The 26,543-nt window shown below is 45.9% G+C and overlaps 2 protein-coding genes across 2 annotated transcripts in view; one reads left to right on the top strand and one right to left on the bottom strand.

The window, feature by feature from the left end:
* Positions 1-26,543, top strand: part of LOC132837092 (uncharacterized) — a 475,572-nt gene that overhangs the window by 354,347 nt on the left and 94,682 nt on the right. The gene's annotated exons all lie outside the window — the stretch shown is intronic.
* On the bottom strand, positions 1,537-1,929 carry LOC132837081 (histone H2B type 1-M-like). The gene has a single exon (XM_060856755.1). It carries the CDS (start codon positions 1,919-1,921, stop codon positions 1,544-1,546), a length of 378 nt encoding a protein of 125 aa, XP_060712738.1. The 5' UTR covers positions 1,922-1,929; the 3' UTR covers positions 1,537-1,543.

The following is a 26,543-nucleotide window of genomic DNA, read 5'->3' as shown; positions in this document are numbered from 1 at the left end:
TTGGGGTCATGGTCACAGGGGCAGTAGGAAGAGGTGTCCTCGAGTTGGCGTTTGGCTTCAGCGATGTAGAGGTCAGTATGCCAGACTACCACTGCGCCCCCTTTATCTGCTGGCTTGATGGTGATGGCGGGATTGGAGGAGAGGGATTAGACAGCTGTGCATTGTGAGGGTGAGAGGTTGGAGTGGGGGAGGTGGGTAGACAGGTTGAAGTAGTTAATGTCCCTGCGGCAATTGGAAATGAAGAGGTGGAGAGCAGGTAATAGGCCAGTGAGGGGTGTCCAGGTTGATGCAGTGTGTTGGAGATGGGCGGAGGGGTTCTCCGAAGGTGGGTGGGAATCCTGATTGTGAAAGTAAGCTCTGAGAAGGAGTAAGAAGTGTTCGACGTCAGGGCGTGCATTAAATTCATTGATGCATGGACGGAGGTGGATGAAGATGAGTCATGAGCAGGGGTGGTGTTCCCCTCAGGTTTCTAGGGGGCGGGGACACTTTCACAGAGAATGCTGCAGTCCCCCCACATTGCCGTCTCTGCCAACTTCAGGAGGAATGATGGGGCGGCTGTTTCTGACTGATGTGCTGAACAATGGGACCAATGTTGTTTCAATTCCCAATCAGATATCTGCTTCATTCCTCAATCCGGAGAGGGCAGGAGGAGGAGGGCGGAAAGTACGGGCGCCAAATCATCAACTGCTTTTTTACAATTTGAAAAGCCCGCCAATATATCCCGAAAAGTAGGCAGTTTAAACACAGAAGAATGTACGAATACTCCAGATAATTTACTTCGACATGAAAAGTGTGTCCTTTACACTTTCAAACGTCAAACATAAGCGGAACCAAAAAAAGGTGCCAAACCCTGCACTCTGCAACTAATTATTTACTTCACAATTCAACAGCACCCCGATATACTGATACAACATGAGATTACGTTCTCCCGAGTAAACGCATTAATAGTGAACATGATCTTTCGAGAATATTTTAAACGTACCCTCCCGATTGCACACGATCATAGATCGATAAAAAAAAACCCTCCCCATTTGCTCTGCCACCTCTGTAGCTGTTCTAGTTTTATTTCGGTGCATTTGGCAAGGCTCTGCATCCGGATGACACCCGTGCGGAGATTTGGAAATTAAAAAGTAAGTAAAATCGTACTCAGAGGGAACTTTTTTTTTGCGTGCCGGCGGGTGCTGGGGGCACTTGGTTTGATGGGGGTGAAACCCAGGGTTCATGCTCCACCGTGGTTTGTAGCTCCAGAACTGAACAAAGACGCATACAATCAGCTGAAAAATGACACAGTGGCGTTTAACATGATCTCTCTCTCTCCAGGCAGGGACTATAGGATATACATGAACATATCCGAGAAGGCGGCGCGGACGGGTTCAGCAATCACTCAATACTTGACAGAACGTAATTAAAACACAGATCTCGTAGGTCTATGAATATGAAAAACACAAACAAAACGATTCAGCTGTTTCAGGGAAGTTGTGGGTGGCTCTTAAAAGAGCCTTTGGATTGTGGATGGGTGGATATTGCAGAGGAATACGGTCCTTTACTTAGAGCTGGTGTACTTGGTCACCGCCTTTGTGCCCTCCGACACGGCGTGCTTGGCCAGCTCCCCGGGCAGCAGCAGCCGCACGGCGGTCTGGATCTCCCGGGAGCTGATGGTGCTGCGCTTGTTGTAATGGGCCAGGCGGGAAGCCTCCCCCGCGATGCGCTCGAAAATATCTTTGACGAACGAGTTCATGATGCTCATGGCCTTGGAGGAGATGCCGGTGTCGGGGTGAACCTGCTTCATCACTTTGTAAATGTAGATGGAGTAACTTTCTTTCCTGGACCGCTTCCTCTTTCTGCCGCCCTTCGCTGGCGCCCTCTTCACCGCTTTCTTCGCGCCCTTCTTGGCAACTTGACCCTTCTTTTCCTCAACCATCGCGTCGCTCAATTTCATACACAGTATAAGGGAAAGTGGACTCGGAACTCGCTCTTTATAGACTGACGGCGTCATCAATGCTAATGAGGGATGGAGGAAATCCGGATTTCTGATTGGCTACTTTTTTAGGTGAGGTAGCTTCTCTCTGATTGGCTAGTTTGGGACTCAATGTGGATCTGTGAAGATCTGCAATGCCATCGGAAACACAAACCGAAATTTTCTGAAGGGATCAAATTCCGAGCTCACTCTAAAATGTGAGATTCTAATTGTAAGCTATTCTGCATCTTTAGATAATGATTTTCTTTTCCATTTTAAAATGGCATCACATTTGTTGTCAAGTCAGAAAATGCACTGCAATCTGACAGGGAGTTGTTTTCCTCCCAGAAATAATGGAACTACTCGACAATTGGATTGTGTTGGAGGAAAATGGGAGTTAAGGAATGTTCTCTTTTGCTTGTGTTTCTTGCTCTACAGTGTCTGTAAATGAAGACATCCTACCATCATCTTCTATGTAAACTCCCTTCACTTATCTATTCGCCAATTCTTCTTCAAATCTCCAATGAGTATCAGCCAAAGTATTTATACGTTACTCAGAATAGCTGGCAGTGTGTGTATCAATGTCAATTCTAATCTGATCACCTCAACGGCTAAAGGGAACGGACGTACTGCGACCTGTGCCTTTTGCTTTCTGCTGACAACATGAATTTTAATCTGTTCAGCTCCTCAATCAGTGTTACAGTGTCCTGCTAATATTTCAGTTCCTGAAATCTTACTTTGCACTACATTAGAATAGATATTATTCAACGCATTTCAGTTTCTAGCACGATTTTTTTTCATTATAAACTTTGGCTAAATTTGGCCTAAATCCGTTCCTGAAATGTTTCTCTGGCGCAGATATGGCAGTGTAGTTATCTATCTGTACCAATCTGTTTCTATTATGTGGATTTTCACTGAATTTTATTTGCTTACAAGTCATTTGTACTCATTCTGAACTGGTCACTTATTTAAGGATTATTTTGAACATAGTACTTATGTGAATTTTAATTGTGACAATCTCATGTTATTTGTTTTATCACTGTGACTCTCTGATTACACTGTGAATGATATTGTGTTCTTCAGAAGTTCAGGTTGGTTAAGGGTTAGTTTACCTCTCGTTAGTGGCTGTGTAAAACGGGAGTGCGGTTTTTGATCTGTCCATGTGAGCTTTCAGGAGGTGAATGATTATTACTCTCTCACAATCTGTCCTTGTCAGTTTCTGCTATCTCAACGTGTGAGTGTAGTCATCAGTCTGGATCTGTCAGTGATTACGTTCGTACAATTATCGCTCAATCCCAAAAGGTCGCTGTTGTGAGAATGTGTTAGTCATTACAATTGCAGTGTCTATCAGTCTTTCCTATGAGTCAGTTTCTGTTCAATGAATATGTCTGTGTAATTATCAGTCTTCCCCCTATCAGTGTCTGTGTGAATGCTTTTAGCAGTTTCAACTTGTCCGTTTCTGTGTTGTAAATATGGTCATTAACCTTCACCTGATGTTTTCTGGTTTGTGAATATAAGTGTTTGGTTATCCATCTGTATCAGTCAGCTTCTGCTTTATGAATTCCTGAATTTGGTTAAATCTGTTCCTGAAATGTTTTTCTGGCGCAGATATGGCAGTGTAGTTATCTATCTGTACCAATCTGTTTCTATTATGTGACTATGAGGGCAGTTATCAGTCAGAATGATGTACTTTGTCCTGTCCACAATAGTTAACATACAACACAACAAAGAAGGGATTGGAAAATCTTAACTCTGTTGGATTACTTAACAGAACTCTTCCGAGTTAACTGTTCCAATGCAGTACTATCCCATAAACATTCTTGGCAAAAGACAAATTCAACAAAATAGATAGTCTTACATCCGACTCCAGTAGCAGAAGAAGAATCTGCAGCTTCTGACTGTAACCGAGAGGGGAAAACTAGCTTTCCCGTCTTCAGGATGCCAACAGTTTTGCTGAAAGACAAAACTAAAAATGTTGTTCTGTGAGACCTTGACCACACTAACTCAGGCTGCCTCTGTTGTTCCAACTATAAAAAAAGCCTCAAACTGTTTACTCTCGCGGCTCTGGTAGACTTCTCAACACTTCTGCCATAAACCTCTCTTCAACAAGAAAGAAAGAACATAATAAACATCTTAAAGCCACAATATCATCAAACCTTCCACCCCTCTTAAAAAGAATCCATCAATATACAGAGATGGCCTAATTTTAAAATATATATATATTTTACATTATTAGTAAACAATACATAGACATTTCATTGACTTGAAGCATGCAAACACTCACTGCGACAGTTCACTTTTTCCTGCCAAGAAATGCTTCCATCTTTTTTCATCAAAGTCGTGATGGCACCTTGGCAATGAGGTTCTGTCATCCTGCCATGTATGTAAGTTGCAAATTGAATGGCTGCAATAAAAAGCTTCATCTAAACAGTCTGTAATTTATGTTCTTAAATTTCTTCAAAAACAATAAACGCAAGGTTCCCTTCTCAAACATGAAATACTTCTGTTGATGAGTCTTCAGGTTTCTGTAAAGATACCCAGTAGGCCTCAAACTGTTTGCTCAATGGCTCGGTGTCTCTGCCTTAAAATTGCTCTTCAAGAACAAAAGGACAAAATAAACCTTTTCAAGCCACAATATCATCACACAGTGTCCATCTCTCACTTCCTGCATTGTGAATATGAAAATTCATTTATCAACTTGTACCTGTCCATTCTTGCCAAATGAACATGTAAATGTTGTCATTAATTGTCCTTGTCAGTTATTGCAATTCAAGCATGTGACTGTCATTATAAATCTACTCCCTCAGTTTCTGCTGTGTGAATATGAGTTTAGTTATCAAACTGTATTTGTCAGTTTCTGCAAGGTGTAAAATTATGTGTCAATATATGGCAGACAAATTTTATTCTGTGAATAATTATCAAAGTGTACCTGTCAATTCATGTTCTGTGAAATGGCAGTATTATCAAAGGAAGTTCAGAAAGGGAGGGAAGAGAGGACTGGGAGAGGCATTTTTGATAAGTTAGACCAGGGAAACACAGTGGATGTGGTCTATCTAGACTTCCAAAAGGCCTTTGATAAGGTGCCACACGGGAGGCTGCTGAGCAAGATGAGGGCCCATGGTGTTCGAGGTGATCTACTGGCATGGATTGAGGATTGGCTGTCTGACAAAAGGCAGGGAGTTGGGATAAAAGGTTCATTTTCAGTATGGCAGCCAGTGACAAGCGGTGTCCGGCAGGGTTCAGTGTTGGGGCCGCAGCTGTTCACGTTATATATTAATAATCTGGATGAAGGGACTAAGGCATTCTAGCGAAATTTGACAATGATACGAAGTTAGGTGGACAGGCAGGTAGTACTGAGGAAGTGGGGAGGCTGCAGAAGGATCTAGACAGTTTGGGAGAGTGGTCCAGGAAATGGATGATGGAATTCAATGTGAGCAAATGCGAGGTCTTGCACTTTGGAAAAAAGAATACAAGCGTGGACTACTTTCTAAATGGTAAGAAAATGCATTAAGCCAAAGTACAAAGGGATCTGGGAGTGCTAGTCGAGGATTCTCTAAAGGTAAACATGCAGGTTGAGTCTGTGATTAAGAAAGCGAATGCAATGTTGTCATTTATCTCTAGAGGGTTGGAATATAAAAGCACCATTGTGCTTCTGAGACTTTATAAAGCTCTGGTTAGGCCCCATTTGGAGTACTGTGTCCAGTTTTGGTCCCCACACCTCAGGAAGGACATACTGGCACTGGAGCGTGTCCAGCAGAGATTCACACGGATAATCCCTGTAATGGTAGGTCTAACATACGAGGAACAGCTGAGGATCCTGGGATTGTATTCATTGGAGTTTATAAGATTAAGGGAAGATCTAATAGAAACTTACAAGAAAATACATGGCTTGGAAAGGGTGGGCGCTAGGAAATTGTTTCCGTTCATCTGGAAATTCATAAAGGTGGATAAATACCAAGGACCTAATCAGGTGTACCCTAGAATTTTATGGGAAGCTAGAGAAGTGATTGCTGGGCCTCTTGCTGAGATATTTGTATCATCAACAGTCACAGGTGTGGTGCTGGAAGACTGGAGGTTGGCAAACGTGGTGCCACTGTTTAAGAAGGATGGTAAGGACAAGCCAGGGAACTACAGACTAGTGAGCCTGATGTTGGTGGTGGGCAAGTTGTTGAAGGGAATCCTGAGGGACAGAGTTACATGTATTTGGAGAGACAAGGACTGATTCGGGATAGTCAACTTGGCTTTGTGTGTGGGAAATCATGTCTCACAAACTTGATTGACTTTTTTGAAGAAGTAGCAAAGCTGATTGATGAGGGCAGAGTGGTAGATGTGATCTATAAGGACTTCAGTAAGGCGTTTGACAAGGATCCCCATGGGAGATTGGTTAGTAAGGTTATACAGGCACAACTAGCAGTGTGGATACAGAACTGCTCAAAGGTAGAAAACAGAGGGTATTGGTGGAGAGTTGTTCTTCAGACTGGAGGCCTGTGACCAGTGGAGTGCCACAGAGGATCAGTGCTGGGTCCACTACTTTTTGTCATTTACAAAAATGATTTGGATGTCAGCATAAGAGGTCCAATTAGTAAGTTTTCAGATGACACCAAAATTGGAGGTGTAGTGGACAGTGAAGAATATTACCTCAGATTACAACAGGATCTTGACCAGATGGGCCAATGAGGTGAGAAGTGGCAGGTGGCATTTAATTCAGATAAATGGGAGGTACTGCATTTTGGGAAAGCAAATCTTATGCACTTAATGGTAAGATCCTAGGCAGTGTTGCTGAACCAAGAGACATTGAATGCAGGTTCATAGCTCCTTGAAAGTGGAGTCGCAGGTAGATAGGATAGTGAAGAAAGAGTTTGTTATGCTCTCTTTTATTTGTCAGAGTACTGAGTACAGGAGTTGGGAAATCATGTTGCAGCTGCACAGGACATTGGTTAGGCCATTGCTAGAATATTGCGTGCAATTGTGGTCTCCTTTCTAACGAAAAGATGTTGTGAATCTTGAAAGTATTCAGAAAAGATGTACAAGGATGTTGCCAGGGTTGGAGAATTTGATCTATAGAGAGACGCTGAACAGGCTGGGGCTGTTTTCCCTGGAGCATCAGAGGTTGAGGGTTGATCTTATAGAGGTTTACAAAATCATGAGGGGCATGGATACGATATATAGACAAAGATTTTTCCCTAGGGCCGGGAGTCCAGAACTAGAGGGCATAGGTTTAGAATGAGAGGGGAAAGATATAAAAGAGACCTAAGGGGTGACTTTTTCACACAGATGGTGGTATGTGTATGGAATGAGCAGCCAGAGGAAGTGGTGGAGGCTGATACAGTTGCAACATTTAAAAGACATTTGGATGGGTATATAAATAGGAAGGGTTTGGAGGGATATTGGCTGGTGCTGGCAGGTGGTTTGGGATATCTGGTCGGCATGGACGGGTTCTGACCGAAGGGTCTGTTTCCATGCTGTACATCTCTATGACTCTAATTTACTCCTGTCACTTTCTGCATTGTGAACATGAGAGTGCACTTGTTAATCTTTCTAGGACAGTTACTATTGTTTAAAAGTGAATGTATGTTTACCAATCTGTCCGTGTCAATTTCTGATATCTGAATGTAATTTTAGTTATCGTCATGTACCTGTCAGATTTTCTTTTATCTCTGCGAATGAAAGTGTCACCTTCGGTCTCTACCTGACAGTAGTTGAGTCTGATTATTGATCTGAAATATCAGTTTCTAACTGGATGAAAATTTGAGCACAATTATTCATCAGTGTCTGACACTTTCTGATATCTGAATATGGAAGTGTAGTTGTCAAATCATTCCTATTGGTATGTGCAATGAAAAGTGTGTCACTTTCTGTCACGTGAACATCTGAGTGTCATGAATCTATCCATGACAGTGCCCGCAAGGTGGATGGGATGTGTGTGTTTTTCTGTGGAGGTAACTGCCCTGTCAATTGTGTGTTGTCATCAATGTCATTTTGCCTGTCTCTGCAATGCCAACGAGTGAACAAACATATCAATGTTTGCTTGTCAGTTTCTGTTTGTCAAGGGACGTAACTCTCTGGCAGCTACTAATACTCTCTGTGAGGATGTGATTCGTTATGGGATATTTATTATGAGGGTGATTTTGAGAAAGTCCATAGCCTTCAAGCTTGACTTTAAACATTTAGACTAAAATGTAATGCCGAATTATAGAACACATTTACTGCACTACAAAACAGACAGGCAGGAAGGCTCAGAAAAAGGTGGAAACTTAAAGATAGGGACACATGAGCTCACCAACTGATAACAGGATGCTGTAAGACAATTAAGAACATTTGTCTTAGCATTGGTGAATCTGTGTGAACAGGACACCAAGTGGTAACATCACAGCCGTTCCCTTGAAAAATTAATGACAGTGTTTGATTTTTTATAAGATTACTTGCAGTGTGGAAACAGGCCCTTTGGCCCAACAAGTCCACACTGACCCGCCTCAGCGCAACCCACCCAGACCTATTCCCCTACATTTACCCCTGCTCCTAACACTACTAGGTCATTTAACATGGTCAATTCACCTAACCTGCACATTTTTGGACTGTGGGAGGAAACCGGAGCGCCCGCAGGAAACCTACGCAGACAAGGGGAGAATGTGCAAACTCCACAATCAGTCGCCTGAGGCGGAAATTGAACCCGGATCTCTAGCACTGTGAAGCAGCAGTGCTAACCACTGGGCTGCCCATGATTCTGACCCGGAAACGAAACTCGGTACGATCAAAAGCTTTGTAATTAACGATTAGATGCTGCCAACTTTAATGGATTCTTCTTTCCTCTTGCAAGCAGGGCAGACACAGAAATAAAAACTTTGCTGACTTGAGAGTTCAAAAGGACACGAGAGAGAGACAATTTTAGTGCTGAGGCTGTTGGTGCCAGTAGAAAATTAACTCCTAGTGCGTATCTGCTATGGATTGATTTTAATTGCATTTTGGGACTTTATCATGGTATTGAGTAGCCAATACCAGTTATTAAATACAAACTCTGTAAAAGGTAATATTGAGGAAGCCCTAACTTACTTGCTGACCTTGCAGACCACTCTACAGACCTTACAGACTGGCCCACTGTCAATTCTAACTAGTCAGATCTTATGTCTTATTTGAATTTGAATCACAATCTTGAAAAGAAGGCATCTTTAACTTGAGATTAATTAATCATTTTAGATACAACCTTGCAGTAACATTTCAGCCTCAAGTATAGAATGATTCTGTGTTCAAAATAAAAAGCAGAAATTTGTTCCCAGCTTAAAATTATTCTAAACCTAACTCTGACACAATCTGTCAGTAAGCCATTTTATGATCAAAAGTTTGCCCTCCTTGTTACGAAGCCATTTCGTAAAACAATTGTATCAGACACGTGAGCTGTGCAAGGTTACCTTACGGACTCTCCAATTACTCGGACTGGTACATTTTTATGATAAGAGCTTATCTCGCTAGCAGGCTGGGTATGTTTTTCCCACCTGATGAACGGCTTAGGGCCTATGAGTGATTAGTCAGGCGTACACAGACCTATCAATTAACTTTTCTTCCTTACAAATTATTGTCTTTCACTGTTATCTGGATTAGTGGTGCTGGGAGAGCACAGAAGTTCAGGCAGCATCCGAGGAGCAGTAAAATTGACATTTCGTTCAAAAGCCCTTCATCAGGAATACAGGAAGAGAGCCTGAAGCGTGGATAGATAAGTGAGAGGAGGGTGGGGGTGGGGAGAAAGTAGCATAGAGTACAATAGGTGAGTGGGGGAGGGGATGAAGATGATAGGTGGGAGGGTGGAGGGTGGAGAGGATAGGTGGAAAAGAAGATAGGCAGGTAGGACAAGTCATGGGGACAGTGCTGAGCTGGGGGAAGGGGAAATGAGGAAACTGTTGAAGTCTACGTTGATGCCCTGGGGTTGAAGTGTTCCGAGGTTGAAGATGAGGCGTTCTTCCTCCAGGCATGGGTTGGTGAGGGAGCGGAGGTGAAGGAGGCCCAGGACCTCCATGTCCTCGGCAGAGTGGGAGGGGAAATTGAAATATTGGGCCACAGGATGGTGTGTTTGGTTGGTACGGGTGTCCCGAAGATGTTCCTTAATACGCTCTGCTTGGGTGGCCATTTTAAGGGATCTATTGGACCTGCACACCAAGATCCCTCTGTTCCTCCACACTGCCTAGAATCCTATCCTTAATCCTGTACTCAGCTTTCAATTTCGACCTTCCAAAATACATCACCTCGCATTTGTCCAGGTTGAACTCCATCTGCCACATCTCAGCCCATGTCTGCATCCTGTCAATGTCCCGCTGCAGCCTACAACAGCCGTCTATACTGTCAATGACACCTCCAACCTTTGTGTCATCTGCAAACTTGCTGACCCATTCATCCATCCATCCATCCCCCCATCCAAGTCATTAATAAAATATGTGAAAAAGTTAAACCTTAGGTCACCTTTAAATCTTTCCCCTCTCACCCTAAACCACTGCCCTCTAGTTTTGGACTTCCTGCCCTGGGGAAAAAAAGACCTTGGTTACTCACCTTATCCAAACCCCTATTTCTGCAACAATGTACATATGAAACACCAAGGACCACTTAATCTGACTCTAGCCTTGGATTGGAAGTGCACATCTAAATCGTTCTTCGATGTGATGAGGATTTCTGCCTCTCGCACCCTTACAGGCAGTGAATTCCAGATTCCCTAACACCCTTTGAGTGAAAATGTTTTCCCTCACATCTCCCTCTGAGCCTCCTGTCCCTTACCTTCAATCTATGCCCCTTCCCCAGTCATTGATCCCTCCTTCAAAGGGGTGGGGGCAGTTTCTTCCTGTCTACGTCCCTCATCATTTTATACATCTCGATCATGTCCCCACATTCTCAATCTGCTCTGCTGTAAGGAATACAACCCCAGTCTGTCCAATCTCTCTCCATCACTGAAACTCTCCAGTCCCCAAAGCAACATCCTTGTCAGTCTCCCTCTTCATGCTTCACTAGTGCCATCACATTGCTCTGATCATGTCAATTTGTGTGGAGGTGCTTAAAAACTCACTGAAATGGCGATATATTTGCTGTTCAGGAGAGACCCTGCCTGCTGGTTAGAAACTGCACAGTGCTAATTGCCCTCTTGACTTTTGCTGTTGTTGATGATTGTGTGTACGGTTCTGCAGTGGTTGGAGTGTTCCCATTAAATCTCTTCACCACCCTTACAGAAAATATATTCAACTGGGGTCCAACAGAGTAGTTTAACGAGGTGCTGTCTCCCTCCACTACCTTATTTATAGTGTGGGCACTCAGGTCTAGGACTGGCACAGGGATGCCTGTGATTAAAGCAAACTGTTAGGCACTTTTCTAAGGCAGGAGTTGTTGTGTTCACCAACAAACAGTACTCTCGCCATACAGTCAGAGAGAGTTGCAGAGTCACTGAGAGTCAGAGAGAGACAGAGGGTCACAGAGCGGCAGGGAGAAACACAGAAAGAGGTAGACACACAGGGACATAGAGTTGTAAAGAAACACAGTCAAACAGAGTCAGAAAGAGGCACAAAATCACAGTGTAATCGAGATTAATCGTCAGAGTTAAAGCAAGTCATAGACAGTCAAACAGAGAGAGACAGAGATACGTAAAGGGAGAGACCTCGCGGTTTGTACAAGATACCTCACGGGGAGGGGGAATCTCTCCTGTCCCCCAATAACCACCATCCTGACCCTCGGGAACGGGACATGTTGACACAGTCCGCTCTCCCTCGGCGCTTTTCCTTCCCGCGTGGCCCCGGCGCCATTTGAGCTTCAGGCCCCGCCCCCTCAGGCCCCGCGCGAGATGGCGGTTAACGGCCGCCTCGTGCCCCAAGTGACCGTTAGCAGCTGCTTCAGGGGAAAGACTCTTTAAAGGGACAACCCTTTCAGGAGAGAGAAACAACAGGGCCGGCTCCGGGACTCGCCAAACTCAATAATAATCACAAATACACACACAGACAGAGAGGTGGGAGTGAACAAGAAAATGTGCGGTGGCACATCAAGACCAAAGGACGGCTGTCCCGGACTCGAAACGTTGACCCCGCTTTCTCTCTGTCTGTCTCTGGACAGATGCTGCCAGGCCTGAAGCACAAACAAGGTCCTCGGGGGTGAGTCCGAGTTCAGGATCCTATTAAGGTTCGGTTGGTAGATGGATGACAGTGTGGTAGGGTATGCAATGGGATTAGAAGAATAGAGGCGGAGACTGTTTCCTAAATGGGGAAAGGTTCCGGAAATCTGAAGCACGAAGGGACTTGGGAGTCCGAGTTCAGGATTCTCTTCAGGTTAACAGGCAGGTTCAGTTGGCAGTTAGGAAGGCAAATATGATAAAGAACAAAGAAAACTTATAGCCCAGGAACCGGCCCTTTGGCCCTCCAGGCCTGAGCGGATCCAAATCCACTGTCTAAACTTGTTGCCCAATTCCTAAGCATCTGTTTCCCTCTGCTCCCCACCTACTCATATCTGTCCAGAGGCATCTTAAATGAATCTACCTGCCTGCCACAACTGGCAATGCGTTTTAGGCACCTACCACCCTCTGTGTTGAGTAATTGTCGCGTATATCCCCCTTAAACTTTTCATCTCTCACCTTGAACTCGTCACCCTGGGAAAAACTTATCTTTATCTTCCCTGTCTATACCCTTCACGATTTTGTAGACCACAATCGGGTCCCCCCTCAATCTTCTAGTTTCTAATGAACACAATCCAAACCTACTCAGCTTCCCTTCATAGCTAGCACCTTCCATATCAGGCAACATCCTCGTAAGCTTTCTCTGCATCTTATCCAATGCGTCCACATCCTTTGGGTAATGTGGTGAGCAGAACTGGACACAGTATTCTAAATGCGGCCGAACCGCATTTTAACATGACCTGCCAGCTCTTATATTCAATACCCAATCCAATGAAGGCAAACATACCATATGCCTTCTTGACCACTCTACCCACCTGTGCAGCAACCTTCAGGGTGCAATGAAACTGAACTCCCAGACCTCTTTGCTTATCAACTTTTCCCAAGGCTCTTCCATTTAATGTATAATTCGCTCTAGAATTGGACTTCCCAAATTGCATCACCTCACATTTGCCTGGATTGAACTCCATCTGCCACTTTGCCACCCAACTGTCCAGTCTACCTATATTCTCCTGTATTCTTTGACAATCCCCTATGCTTTCTGCTACTCCACCAATCTTCGTGTCATCTGCAAGCTTGCTCATCAGTGGCTTCGGCACTGATCCCTGTGGAACACCACTGGTCACCTTTCTCATCTAGATGATCGACAAAGCACTGGGGGTTACGGATGCAAACCTTGATTACATCTTCTTGCATGTAAAAATCAACGTTCTGCTGGCTTTCGACTTGGGATTCTTATTGAATTCAAATTTCAGTACTTCTCATGATGGCGTTTAGACACATGCCAGTACAGCATCATCAAGTCAAGGTTTTGGATTACTTGCTCAGTGACACGACATCCTCTCGGCTGCTGTGTAGTGCCTCTTTTGTGTGTCTTCGTCGAAATTTCAAGTCACATAGCGGGAATAGAGCTCTGTTCATGGACATCCCTGAATGAGTGCGCACGCAGCGTTTTGGATGTCAGCAAAGACCGTCTTTCATTGAGCAACCAGATATCTCTGGTCAGTTATGCATTATGATCAAACCACTTAATTCAGCAGGAAGGTCCTTATGTTAATAATTTGTACTGATCAAATGCTAGTTGAATCAATGGGGCTATATCATTTGTTGTTCTTATATTGTATATATTAACGAAGCGTCTCTGATGTCATGGGATGGTCTATCAGCCTCTATCGTAAATGCATGCGCGACTTTTTAAAAGCCAATTTTTTTTTCAAAACAATAATCATGAAATTGTCAGCAACTTCATAAATATGTTTGATTCAATTAGAATCATTCATGTTGAAAAAAAGATCTCCCTTGTATTTGTCATTCAGTATAAATGTTGCAATATTTCCATGAACTGCAGAGCTCACATTTCTGAAGAAATACGCGGAATACGTTGTGTCTGCTATTTACTATCCTATCCTTGCAGCGATTGGACTTCCAGGTAAATCAAAGCAGTTGGTCACTGTTTGAGGTAATCACAGTTTATGCTGCCGCATATGTTTGTTTCATTTTAAAGCGACAGCTTATCTTTTAAAAGAAAAGCAGTCACGTACTCGTCTTTGAGTTGACGTACTTCCTACTTTACTGTATCAGTTTTTACTGCTTTACATATATAGATTTCCAGGTTTTCTTTCTTAGTGTCACATGTTCTCCCTTTACCAGCATGACGCCAACTCTTCTATATATGGTTTCTTCACATAACTAAGTTGTTCACATTAATGGTACTATCTGCTCTTGTCTAATCGCATTGAATTCCACAAATTGCACATTTGCTCATGAATTGCCAGTTTTTTTTTGTTTTATTGTTTATTGCCCATTTAGAATGAGGAATTTGTCACTCGGTATCAACGTGACAGTGAAGATCCACTGTTACTTATGTGGCAATGGCTGTTTGAAAGTACCTCCTTATTTGAAATTATTGAATTCATATGTTACTCCATGAATTTTAATGTATAATCCTTTTAAAGCGACATTATCATGCTTAGCGGCAGTGTTTCTGCTGCTGGTCAGTAAATGAGGAAATCACCTTCTACAATTCAGACCTCAAATTCTGCCAACTCCTGCGCTTCAACTCTGCATCAAGTAAACTACGTGACTTCCCAACTATGCTCCAGGAATAATCATGGAGACTTAACAATGGTGACAGCTACATTTCACATAAATATAGTGGGAGTGGGAGATAGAGTCAGGGGACAGGGGGAGCAAGGGAGTGAAATAAAATGGGGACCAGGTTAACAGGGGAGCGGGACATGGTGGTGGCAGGGCAAACAGGGGAGGGTGCAATAGAGTGGGGTGAACAGGAAACAGGGAAGACGGGCAATCTATCCCCCTCCACTCACTCCATCTCTCTCCACCCCATGTCCCCTCAATCTCTCGCAAGTCTATTCCCCACCCACATTTCTCATTAACCATCTTCTGAACCTTGCACCCCCTCCCCAACTCTATTGCCCTCCCCTATTTGCTCTCCTCCCATCTCTATCACTTTCCCATAACTGTTGAGCCCCGCTCTACCCACTCTCTTACATTCCACTCTATCCTCTATTTGTGGGCAGCACGTTGGCTCAATGGTTAGCACTGCTGCCGGATTCGAACCTGTTGAATGTGGGACGGGAGGGGAGCAGGATGAACGGGGTTATTCCTGCTCCTACTTGTGATGTGTCTGTAATTTCTTGTGGCCAGGTGAGGTAACTTTACACAGAAACAACATTCCTGTTCCCCATTACCTTGGAGTTGTGGCTGTGATGGAAAGAATATGGGAATTCTGTTATGTAGTCTCATACCCCACAGACTGGTTAGCGTGCACACACCCACAACACCCACCAGGTTAACCCGTGACTGGGAAGCAGATTGGTGACATTACTCACCGTCATTTCCACACCAAGCTACCTCACATCACACGGTGCCTTTAGAATTCAGCTTAGACCGACTATCGGTCACATATTTCACAGCACACTGGTTACTGTCAGGGGAGCAGCTCACTCAGATGAACCAAAGCAGAGATCGATCAGTCAAGATTGAACTGTCACTCAAAACTGTCCGGTACAGAGGCACTGGGCTGAAGGGCCTCATTCTATGCTTTCCCTTCTCCATGGGGTATGGGTGGGTTTCGCTTCGGCGGGTCGGTGTGGACTTGTTGGGCCGAAGGGCCTGTTTCCACACTGTAAGTCTAATCTAATCTAATCACTCCAAAGGCCAAATCCTTTGCAACCACGAGAATGTGGTCATCAACTCAATTCAATTCATGTTTTTAAAAAATCACATTTTTTAAAAAATTCGCTCATGTGATGTGGGCATCACTGACTGGGTTAGTGTTTATTGCCCCCATTCCTAATTGCCCCAGAGGACAGTTAAGAGTCAATAGCAGGGAGTTGTACAAGTCCACAACACAGAATATAAGTCCATCAGCACATTGCGGCTGTGCTGGTCAAAAGTAACCGCCTCACTGTTGTCTAATACCATTTCCCCAGCACTTGGCACATAGCCTTGCCATCACAAGTGCACACCTACAAAACCTTCTTCAGCTTTATGAGGGTTTCAGCAAGGTGGGAGGGGAGAGACACAAAAGAGTCCTGTGGTGCAATTTTTCACACAAAGGGTGTTGAGTATCTGGAACAGGCTGCCTGAGGTAGTGAAGGAAGCTAGTACAGTTTTGTAATTTCAGAAACGTTTAAGCAGGTACATGGATAGGATTGGTATGGAAGGATACGGAACAAACACAAACACATGGGATTAGTTCTAATTGTGAAAACTGGGCACCATTGATATGTTGGCCCAGATGGACTGTTTCCATACCGTAGAAATGTATGACAGTGTCTCTACTCTCATGCACTCTCTCTCTCTCACACACACACACTTTCACACACACACACACAATCTCGCTTTCACACTGTTTCAAACACACACACTGTCTCTCTCACATACACACACTCACACAAACACACCGTCTCACACACGCTCTCTCTTTCACACACAAACTTTTTCATCTCACGTGGACATACACACACTTACTCTGGTCAACTCTCTCCCTCTTTCTGTCTCTCACACACTCTCTCACATAGACTCTCTCACACACATTCTTATTCTGTCTCACACACACTCACTCACACACACACACTCTGTCTCACACACTGTCTCACACACTCTCTCACATCCACACAACACAGACAATCTCACACACACGGCAGAAGCTCAAAACTGTAGGTAGGTGGAAACCCATTAATTTAAATGGGAAATATACCTTCCCAGCAGCCTCCTGGATGCTGACTCTGGAACATTCCCTTTCATATGTTCAGATCACGGTGTACCGTGGTTAAGTGAAACCACGACAACTGGACCTGCGGGTATGGAGGGCACCCTGTATTCTGCTGTTCCAACCCAAACCTCTCCAATCTCTCCTGATAGCTACAATTCACAAGTACAGGCAACATTCCAGTAACTCTCCTCTGCACTCTCCACAACAATGACGTCCTTCCTGTAATGTAGTGACCCGACTGCACACAATATTCCTGTTGTAGCCACCTGTGCCTCATACAGTTTCATTATTATTTCCTTATTTTTGTATTCACCCTTCTTCCAATGAAGGAGTGCATTCCATGTACCTTCTTTACAGCCCCATCTATCTTTATGGACCTGAGCATTTACACACTAAGATCTCTCACTTCACTTGACCCTCTCAGTATACTCCCATTTATGGTCTATTCCCATTTACTCTCTGACTTCCCAAAATGCATTCCCTCATACTTATCAGAGCTGAACTCCATCTGCCACTTTCCTGCCCATTCCACCAACCATCTATAGAGTTTAGGAGCTTACAGCTATCCTCCACACTATCCACTACATGGCAAATTTTTGTGTCATCTGCAAATTTCACAAATTTGCCCAATGTATGCAACTCCAAATCATTAATGTATGAAACAAACAGCAGAGGTCCCAACACTGAGCCATGCAGAGCACCACTTGTAACAGCTTTCCATTCACAAGGGCCACCATTGACCATTACCCTTTCTTTCCTGTGACGGAGCCAACTTTGGATCCAATTCAACACATTACCCTGTATCCCTCAGGCTATTACTTCTTGGAGCAGTCTGCTTTGATGCTGTTGCTCCTTTAACAAGCCTGTAAAAGACACAGGCTCTGAAAAGTCTGAGTTGATAGGTTTTAGGGCCATTTGGATTATAGCTAACAGGTAGTGCCTCAGGCAAAAGGCTTCCCTCTTTTTAAAAAGAATACTTGTACAGTGAAAGGGGAGTCGCCCAGTTTTCACAGCTCAGTTTTTCTCTGGTTTGATTTGGTTTTTGGCTATCTGGCTATTGACTGAAAGCAATCAGGTCGTTGAAAAAGCTGCTGAGCCCAAACAAGCCAGTCCATGATGGTACTCTCTCTCCTGCAGGGCCCTGTGTTCGATTTTACCTCATGTGCCAATGGGTATTTATGGGGATTGCTGTAAATGTTGGGAACACCATCAATAAGTTGGTCCAATCAGTTGCTTTTCTGGATTTTTAAGTTGTTTAGTATTCTGTTCCCTTTTGTTTGTGTATCATTCAGTAAATTTGAAAATTAAACTATTTGGTTTAACACTACATGGTTTGACCAGCTGCACCCTCCTGGAATATCTTTGTTACGCCCGCTTAAAACAACTAGCAAAGTTAGGGTCGGGGTTACATTCATGAAATGTTTGGGGGTGGGGGTAGGGGGTGGGGTGGGGAGGGATCAGACCTTTTCTATAACAGATTGGGGACTGTTTGCAGAATTTATTTTGTTATTCTGATTTGGGATTTGGTTTGTTGGACTCAAAGGCAGCAAGTGGTAAATATTAGCGTTTTTTATTCCGGGTCTTGAATTCAATTGGTTTAAACAGCGCTTGGAGAAATTGAGGACTGCAGATGCTGAAAATCAGAGATTAGAGTTCAGGGCTGGAGAAGCACAGCAGGTCAGGCAGCATCTGAAGGGGAGGTGAATCGATGTTTTGGACATCAGCCCTTCATCAGGAAACAGTGTTTGGGATAACAATGGTTCTTTGAGTCATCAAGAGTTTTCTGGGGATGGAAGAAGTGACTTCAGATTTTTGCAAAAAGTGATTAAGGCCAAGCTGCAGGAATTAGCAGACAAGCTGGAGCTCAATCTGCCTACATCCACGAGGAAAAGGGCAACAATGATATTAATAACTCAACGCTTAAATTTGCTGGAAATGCCATCAGAAGCTTTAGAGATGGTTAACATTCAATTGAAAATTAAGCAATTCGAGTTAGAGGCAATAGTCAAGGAATGGGCAACAGAAACAAAACAGTTTGAATTACGATTAAAAGCAGAAGAGAGTGAGAAGAGAGAGAAAAGGAGAGAAGGGAAAGGAAGAAAGAGGGAATTTGAACTTTAGAAATTGGCACTTAGACAGGAGTACAAAAATTCACTTCCTGAATTAATGTGGAAGAGAAGAGAGTTAAAACAGCAAGACTGGCATTGGAAATGGCTGATGATTGAGTTGATCAATAAATCAAAATTGGGCAGCCAAAATCAATTTCAATCCACGAGGGATAATAATTGTGGATAAGAGAAATTCTCATGTGGAAAGGGGAAAGTAGATCTCTGTAAAGATCATAAGGATGATTTACTACAGGGGGAAAAGAAAATCCTTGAAGGGGAAAGAGAAGTGAAACAGCTCTGGTGTTTTCAATAAAGTAGGCCACATTTAGGGCGGCACGGTGGCACAGTGGTTAGCACTGCTGCCTCACAGCGCCTGAGACCTGGGTTCAATTCCCGACTCAGGCGACTGACTGTGTGGAGTTTGCACATTCTCCCCGTGTCTGCGTGGGTTTCCTCCGGGTGCTCCGGTTTCCTCCCACAGTCCAAAGATGTGCGGGCCAGGTGAATTGGCCACGCTAAATTGCCCGTAGTGTTAGGTAAGGGGTAAATGTAGGGGTATGGGTGGGGTTGCGCTTCGGCGGGTCGGTGTGGACTTGTTGGGCCGAAGGGCCTGTTTCCACACTGTAAGTCTAATCTAATCAGTGTTGATGTGTGAGGAAAAGCACTGAGAAGCCAGAAGTCAAGATAAGCCAGTGAATTTTGTTGGAGTGGTAACAGAGAGCACTGTGGAGACTAGAAAGCTGCCCCAGAATGTACAAGCTGTTTGGAGGTTGTTTATGGAGGAAATGCCAGATCTTCTTAAACCATACACCATGGTGGTAAAGTTTACTCGCCTAGGCCAGGAGCAGCAGGTAAAAGGTAACAATATTCAGAGATACAAGGATCCTCTCAATCTGTGATGCAAAAGATGAGGATATATGTACAGCTGAAGGACTATTGCCAGAAAAGGTATGAGTAATGGGAATTCACATTGACATAAGAAATGCTCATTTGAAAGAAGTGAGGTTAAGAGTGTCGAGTGAAGAGAGGAGAAGTCATAATAGGAGTACTGGACAAACTTTCAGCTCCGGGAATACAATTGCTAATGATGTTGCTGATTCACCGGTAGGAGTGCTGCCAACTGTGGTTGAAAAGCCAATGGAAATTCCAGCAACTGAACTATTGCAGGACACACATCCTGGGATGTTTCCTGACTGTGTGGTAACGAGGTCACAAAGTCACCAGTTGAAACAGGAAAGATCAAAGAGTACAGATAAGAAAGTTGAAGGGAAATTAGCAGAGACCCTGTTTGATCAGATGGCTGAGACAAACCAGGAACAGATAAATGACCAAGCGGACAATTTAGCTCAGGTAAATTAATTGAGTTACAGCAGAAAGTTGAAAATTTAAAGCAATTGTATCATAAGGCAAACACAAAATGAATCCAAATGTGTCCCTGATTGTTATTATCGTAAAAATGATGTCTTAATGAGGAAATGGAGACCATCACATAATCAGGCAGATGAGAAATGGGCAGACGTTTATCAAGTTGTATTGCCAGGGGGTTATAGAAAGGACATGCTGGAAATAGCGCTTGAGCTACCTGCATAGATTGTCTGTTTGAAATTCACATTATTTAATTGTCATCTCAATATGTGACAACTATTCAGTAAAGGATTAATTCTGTCCTTATCAGTCACAGATAAACTCCATATAAATATAATTCATCCCGATTAGAGAATTTGAGCTAAAGGCAGAGGCTGAACAGGCTGGAACTGTTTTCCCTGGAAAGTGACCTTATATAAGTTTATAAAATCATAAGGAGCATGGAGAAGTGGTGGAGCCTGGTAAAATTACAACATTTAAAAAGCATCTGTGTGGGCATAATGAGAAAGCCTTAAAACTTATCCTTTAATACTTAGACTAAATGTAATGTTGAATTATAGAATACAAGAAAATAAACAGGACAGGCAGGGAGGTATCAGGCCACAAAAGGGGAACCTAGGATGTGCAGAAGATAAAAAAAATCTGTTCTCACTAAGTGATAAGAATCTCAGGTACAGAATGACTTTATATTTAAGATAAAAAGCAGGAGTCTGCTCCTAGCTTAAAAAGTATTCTAAACCAATCATTGAAGAGATTCTGACACAATCTGTCAGGAAGCCATTTTATGGTCAAAGTTTGTCCTCCTCGCTAAGATGTCATTTTGTAAAACAATGATATATGACATGCAAGCTGTGCAAGGTTACCTTATGACCTTTTCCACTTAGTTTAGACTGGTACCTCTTTATGATAGGGACTTGCCTCACCAACAGGCACTAACTCTGCTGGATCTGTTTCTCCCAACTGATGGATGGTTGAGGGCCTACAGGAGTGATCAGCTAAGCACATACAGACCTGTTGATTCAACTTCGCTTCCTTACGAATTATTGCCTTTCCACTGTCTGTCTAATTAAGAACATGCAGTGTTTTTTGTAAAGTTTTGTAAAAAGGAAACCTGTTTGAGACAGAAGAGTGGAGTCGCCGGCGAAGGCTCTTAAAGGAAGAGCTCGTATCCTACTTTTCTAAGGTCTTAGAATCTCAGCTAGCCGGCTTATAGGTGTCAGTGTTATGTTGTAACAATGATATTATTGGTAAATAAAGGGGAAAGCTTAAATTAAACTAAACTGTTTGTAAGAGGTTTTTATTCCAGACTAGCAAAGAGTATGATCTCCAGGACGAACTAACTGAGGCTCAGTGGTCTGAGTCCATAAGGGATTCCCTGGGCTGTCTCAAATCTGTACTTTAACAATATGAATAGGAAGGGTTTAGAGACAGAGATGGGCTAAGTGCTGCCAAATGGGACTAGATTAGGTTAGAATATCCGGTCGTCATGAACAAGTTGGACCGAAGGGTCTGTTTCCATGCTATACGTCTCTATGACTCGACAACTCTTGAGTAACTCTTGCCCTGTCAGTGAGCACAGTTTCCTTCCAGCTCTCTACTTAACCCATCCTTCACGGATGGTTGTTGAAATGATGCAACAATGTGGCCTATTTGTCTATCTTCGTTGTAACTTTGAAAATGCTCTTAATAACTGCAGGTTTTAAAACTGTTCCTGAATGTCTATTTTGGATGAGGATTCAGTTTATCTACCATCAGGGTTGGTGTGTAAACGTCAATGGGCTACATACCTTCTCTTCTGCAAATGTGTTGCTGGTCAAAGCACAGCAGGCCAGGCAGCATCTCAGGAACAGAGAATTCGACGTTTCGAGCATGAGCCCTTCATCAGGAATAAGAGAGAGAGAGAGCCAAGCAGGCTAAGATAAAGGGTAGGGAGGAGGGACCAGGGGGAGGGGCGATGGAGGTGGGATAGGTGGAAGGAGGTCAAGGTGAGGGTGATAGGCCGGAGTGGGGTGGGGGCGGAGAGGTCAGGAAGAGGATTGCAGGTTAGGAGGGCGGTGCTGAGTTGAGGGAACCGACTGAGACAAGGTGGGGGGAGGGGAAATGAGGAAACTGGAGAAATCTGAATTTATACCTTGTGGTTGGAGGGTTCCCAGGCGGAAGATGAGGCGCTCCTCCTCCAGCCGTCGTGTTGTTGTGTTCTGCCGGTGGAGGAGTCCAAGGACCTGCATGTCCTCGGTGGAGTGGGAGGGAGAGTTAAAGTGTTGAGCCACGGGGTGATTGGGTTGGTTGGTTCGGGCGGCCCGGAGGTGTTCTCTGAAGTGTTCCGCAAGTAAGCGGCCTGTTTCACCAATATAGAGGAGGCCACATCGGGTGCAGCGGATGCAATAGATGATGTGTGTGGAGGTACAGGTGAACTTGTGGCGGATATGGAAGGATCCCTTGGGGCCTTGGAGGGAAGTGAGTGTGGAGGTGTGGGCGCAAGTTTTACATTTCCTGCGGTTGCAGGGGAAGGTGCCGGGGGTGGAGGTTGGGTTGGTGGGGGCTGTGGATCTGACGAGGGAGTCACGAAGGGAGTGGTCCTTGCGGAACGCTGATAGGGGAGGGGAGGGAAATATATCCTTGGTGGTGGGGTCCGTTTGGAGGTGGCGGAAATGGCGGCGGATGATACGTTGTATGCGGAGGTTGGTGGGGTGGTAGGTGAGAACCAGTGGGGTTCTGTCTTGGTGGCGGTTGGAGGAGCGGGGCTCAAGGGCGGAGGAGCGGGAAGTGGAGGAGATGCGGTGGAGGGCATCGTCGATCACGTCTGGGGGGAATCTGCGGTCCTTGAAGAAGGAGGCCATCTGGGCTGTGCGGTGTTGGAATTGGTCCTCCTGGGAGCAGATGCGGCGGAGACGAAGGAATTGGGAATATGGGATGGCATTTTTACAGGGGGCAGGGTGGGAGGAGGTGTAGTCCAGGTAGCTGTGGGAGTCAGTCGGTTTATAATAGATGTCTGTGTTGAGTCGGTCGCCCGAGATAGAAATGGAGAGGTCTAGGAAGGGGAGGGAGGAGTCCGAGATGGTCCAGGTGAATTTCAGGTCAGGATGGAAGGTGTTAGTAAAGTTGATGAACTGTTCAACCTCCTCGTGGGAGCACGAGGCAGCGCCGATACAGTCATCGATGTAGCGGAGGAAAAGGTGGGGGGTGGTGCCAGTGTAGTTGCAGAAGATGGACTGTTCCACATATCCTACGAAGAGGCAGGCATAGCTGGGGCCCATGCGGGTGCCCATGGCAACTCCTTTAGTTTGGAGGAAGTGGGAGGATTGAAAAGAGAAGTTATTCAGGGTGAGGACCAGTTCAGTCAGCCGAAGGAGGGTGTCAGTGGAAGGGTACTGGTTGGTGCGGCGGGAAAGAAAGAAGCGGAGGGCTTTGAGTCCTTTGTGATGGGGGATGGAGGTGTACAGGGACTGGATGTCCATAGTGAAAATAAGGCGTTGGGGACCGGGGAAGCGAAAATCCTGGAGGAGGTGGAGGGCGTGGGTGGTGTCCCGAACGTAGGTGGGGAGTTCTTGGACTAAAGGGGACAGGACCGTGTCGAGGTATTGGGAGATGAGTTCGGTGGGGCAGGAGCAGGCTGAGACAATGGGTCGGCCGGGGCAGGCAGGTTTGTGGATTTTGGGCAGGAGGTAGAAACGGGCGGTGCGGGGTTGTGGGACTATGAGGTTGGAGGTGGTGGATGGGAGATCCCCTGAGGTGATGAGGTCCTGGATGGTCTGGGAGATGATGGTTTGGTGGTGGGAGGTGGGGTCGTGGTGAAGGGGCGGTAAGAGGAGGCGTCCGCGAGCTGGCGTTTGGCCTCAGCGGTATACAGGTCAGTGCGCCAAACTACCACCGCGCCTCCCTTGTCTGCGGATTTGATGGTGAGGTTGGGATTGGAGCGGAGGAAGTGGAGGGCTGCACGTTCTGAGGGTGAGAGGTTGGAGTGGGTGAGAGGGGTGGACAGGTTGAGTCGGTTAATGTCACGGCGGCAGTTGGCTATAAAGAGGTCGAGGGCAGGTAAGAGGCCAGCACGGGGAGTCCAGGTGGATGGGGTGTGTTGGAGGCGGGAGAAGGGGTCGTCAGAGGGTGGGCGGGAGTCTTGGTTGTGAAAGTAGGCACGGAGGCGAAGGCGGCGGAAGAATTGTTCAATATCTCGGCGCGTGTTGAACTCATTAATCCGAGGGCGTAGGGGAACGAAGGTGAGGCCTCTGCTGAGGACTGCAACTGCCGCCATGACATTAACAGACTCAACCTGTCCACCCCTCTCACCCACTCCAACCTCTCACCCTCAGAACGTGCAGCCCTCCACTCCCTCCGCTCCAATCCCAACCTCACCATCAAACCCGCAGACAAGGGAGGCGCGGTGGTAGTTTGGCGCACTGACCTGTATACCGCTGAAGCCAAACGCCAGCTCGCGGATGCCTCCTCTTACCGCCCCCTTGACCACGACCCCACCTCCCACCACCAAACCATCATCTCCCAGACCATCCAGGACCTCATCACCTCAGGGGATCTCCCATCCACCGCCTCCAACCTCATAGTCCCACAACCCCGCACCGCCCGTTTCTACCTCCTGCCCAAAATCCACAAACCTGCCTGCCCCGGCCGACCCATTGTCTCAGCCTGCTCCTGCCCCACCGAACTCATCTCCCAATACCTCGACACGGTCCTGTCCCCTTTAGTCCAAGAACTCCCCACCTACGTTCGGGACACCACTCACGCCCTCCACCTCCTCCAGGATTTTCGCTTCCCCGGTCCCCAACGCCTTATTTTCACTATGGACATCCAGTCCCTGTACACCTCCATCCCCCATCACGAAGGACTCAAAGCCCTCCGCGTCTTCCTTTCCCGCCGCACCAACCAGTACCCTTCCACTGACACCCTCCTTCGACTGACTGAACTGGTCCTCACCCTGAATAACTTCTCTTTTCAATCCTCCCACTTCCTCCAAACTAAAGGAGTTGCCATGGGCACCCGCATGGGCCCCAGCTATGCCTGCCTCTTCGTAGGATATGTGGAACAGTCCATCTTCTGCAACTACACTGGCACCACCCCCCACCTTTTCCTCCGCTACATCGATGACTGTATCGGCGCTGCCTCGTGCTCCCACGAGGAGGTTGAACAGTTCATCAACTTTACTAACACCTTCCATCCTGACCTGAAATTCACCTGGACCATCTCAGACTCCTCCCTCCCCTTCCTAGACCTCTCCATTTCTATCTCGGGCGACCGACTCAACACAGACATCTATTATAAACCGACTGACTCCCACAGCTACCTGGACTACACCTCTTCCCACCCTGCCCCCTGTAAAAATGCCATCCCATATTCCCAATTCCTTCGTCTCCGCCGCATCTGCTCCCAGGAGGACCAATTCCAACACCGCACAGCCCAGATGGCCTCCTTCTTCAAGGACCGCAGATTCCCCCCAGACGTGATCGACGATGCCCTCCACCGCATCTCCTCCACTTCCCGCTCCTCCGCCCTTGAGCCCCGCTCCTCCAACCGCCACCAAGACAGAACCCCACTGGTTCTCACCTACCACCCCACCAACCTCCGCATACAACGTATCATCCGCCGCCATTTCCGCCACCTCCAAACGGACCCCACCACCAAGGATATATTTCCCTCCCCTCCCCTATCAGCGTTCCGCAAGGACCACTCCCTTCGTGACTCCCTCGTCAGATCCACAGCCCCCACCAACCCAACCTCCACCCCCGGCACCTTCCCCTGCAACCGCAGGAAATGTAAAACTTGCGCCCACACCTCCACACTCACTTCCCTCCAAGGCCCCAAGGGATCCTTCCATATCCGCCACAAGTTCACCTGTACCTCCACACACATCATCTATTGCATCCGCTGCACCCGATGTGGCCTCCTCTATATTGGTGAAACAGGCCGCTTACTTGCGGAACGCTTCAGAGAACACCTCCGGGCCGCCCGAACCAACCAACCCAATCACCCCGTGGCTCAACACTTTAACTCTCCCTCCCACTCCACCGAGGACATGCAGGTCCTTGGACTCCTCCACCGGCAGAACACAACAACACGACGGCTGGAGGAGGAGCGCCTCATCTTCCGCCTGGGAACCCTCCAACCACAAGGTATAAATTCAGATTTCTCCAGTTTCCTCATTTCCCCTCCCCCCACCTTGTCTCAGTCGGTTCCCTCAACTCAGCACCGCCCTCCTAACCTGCAATCCTCTTCCTGACCTCTCCGCCCCCACCC

Source organism: Hemiscyllium ocellatum, chromosome 49 (assembly GCF_020745735.1).
Source record: "Hemiscyllium ocellatum isolate sHemOce1 chromosome 49, sHemOce1.pat.X.cur, whole genome shotgun sequence".
Lineage (NCBI taxonomy): Eukaryota > Metazoa > Chordata > Chondrichthyes > Orectolobiformes > Hemiscylliidae > Hemiscyllium > Hemiscyllium ocellatum.
Note: the sequence above shows the minus strand (reverse complement) of the source record. Positions and strands in the feature narration are given on the sequence as shown.

Excerpts from the sequence above, each read along its gene's own strand:
- LOC132837081 (XM_060856755.1), bottom strand. The coding sequence starts at position 1,921 with ATGGTTGAGGAAAAGAAGGGTCAAGTTGCCAAGAAGGGCGCGAAGAAA.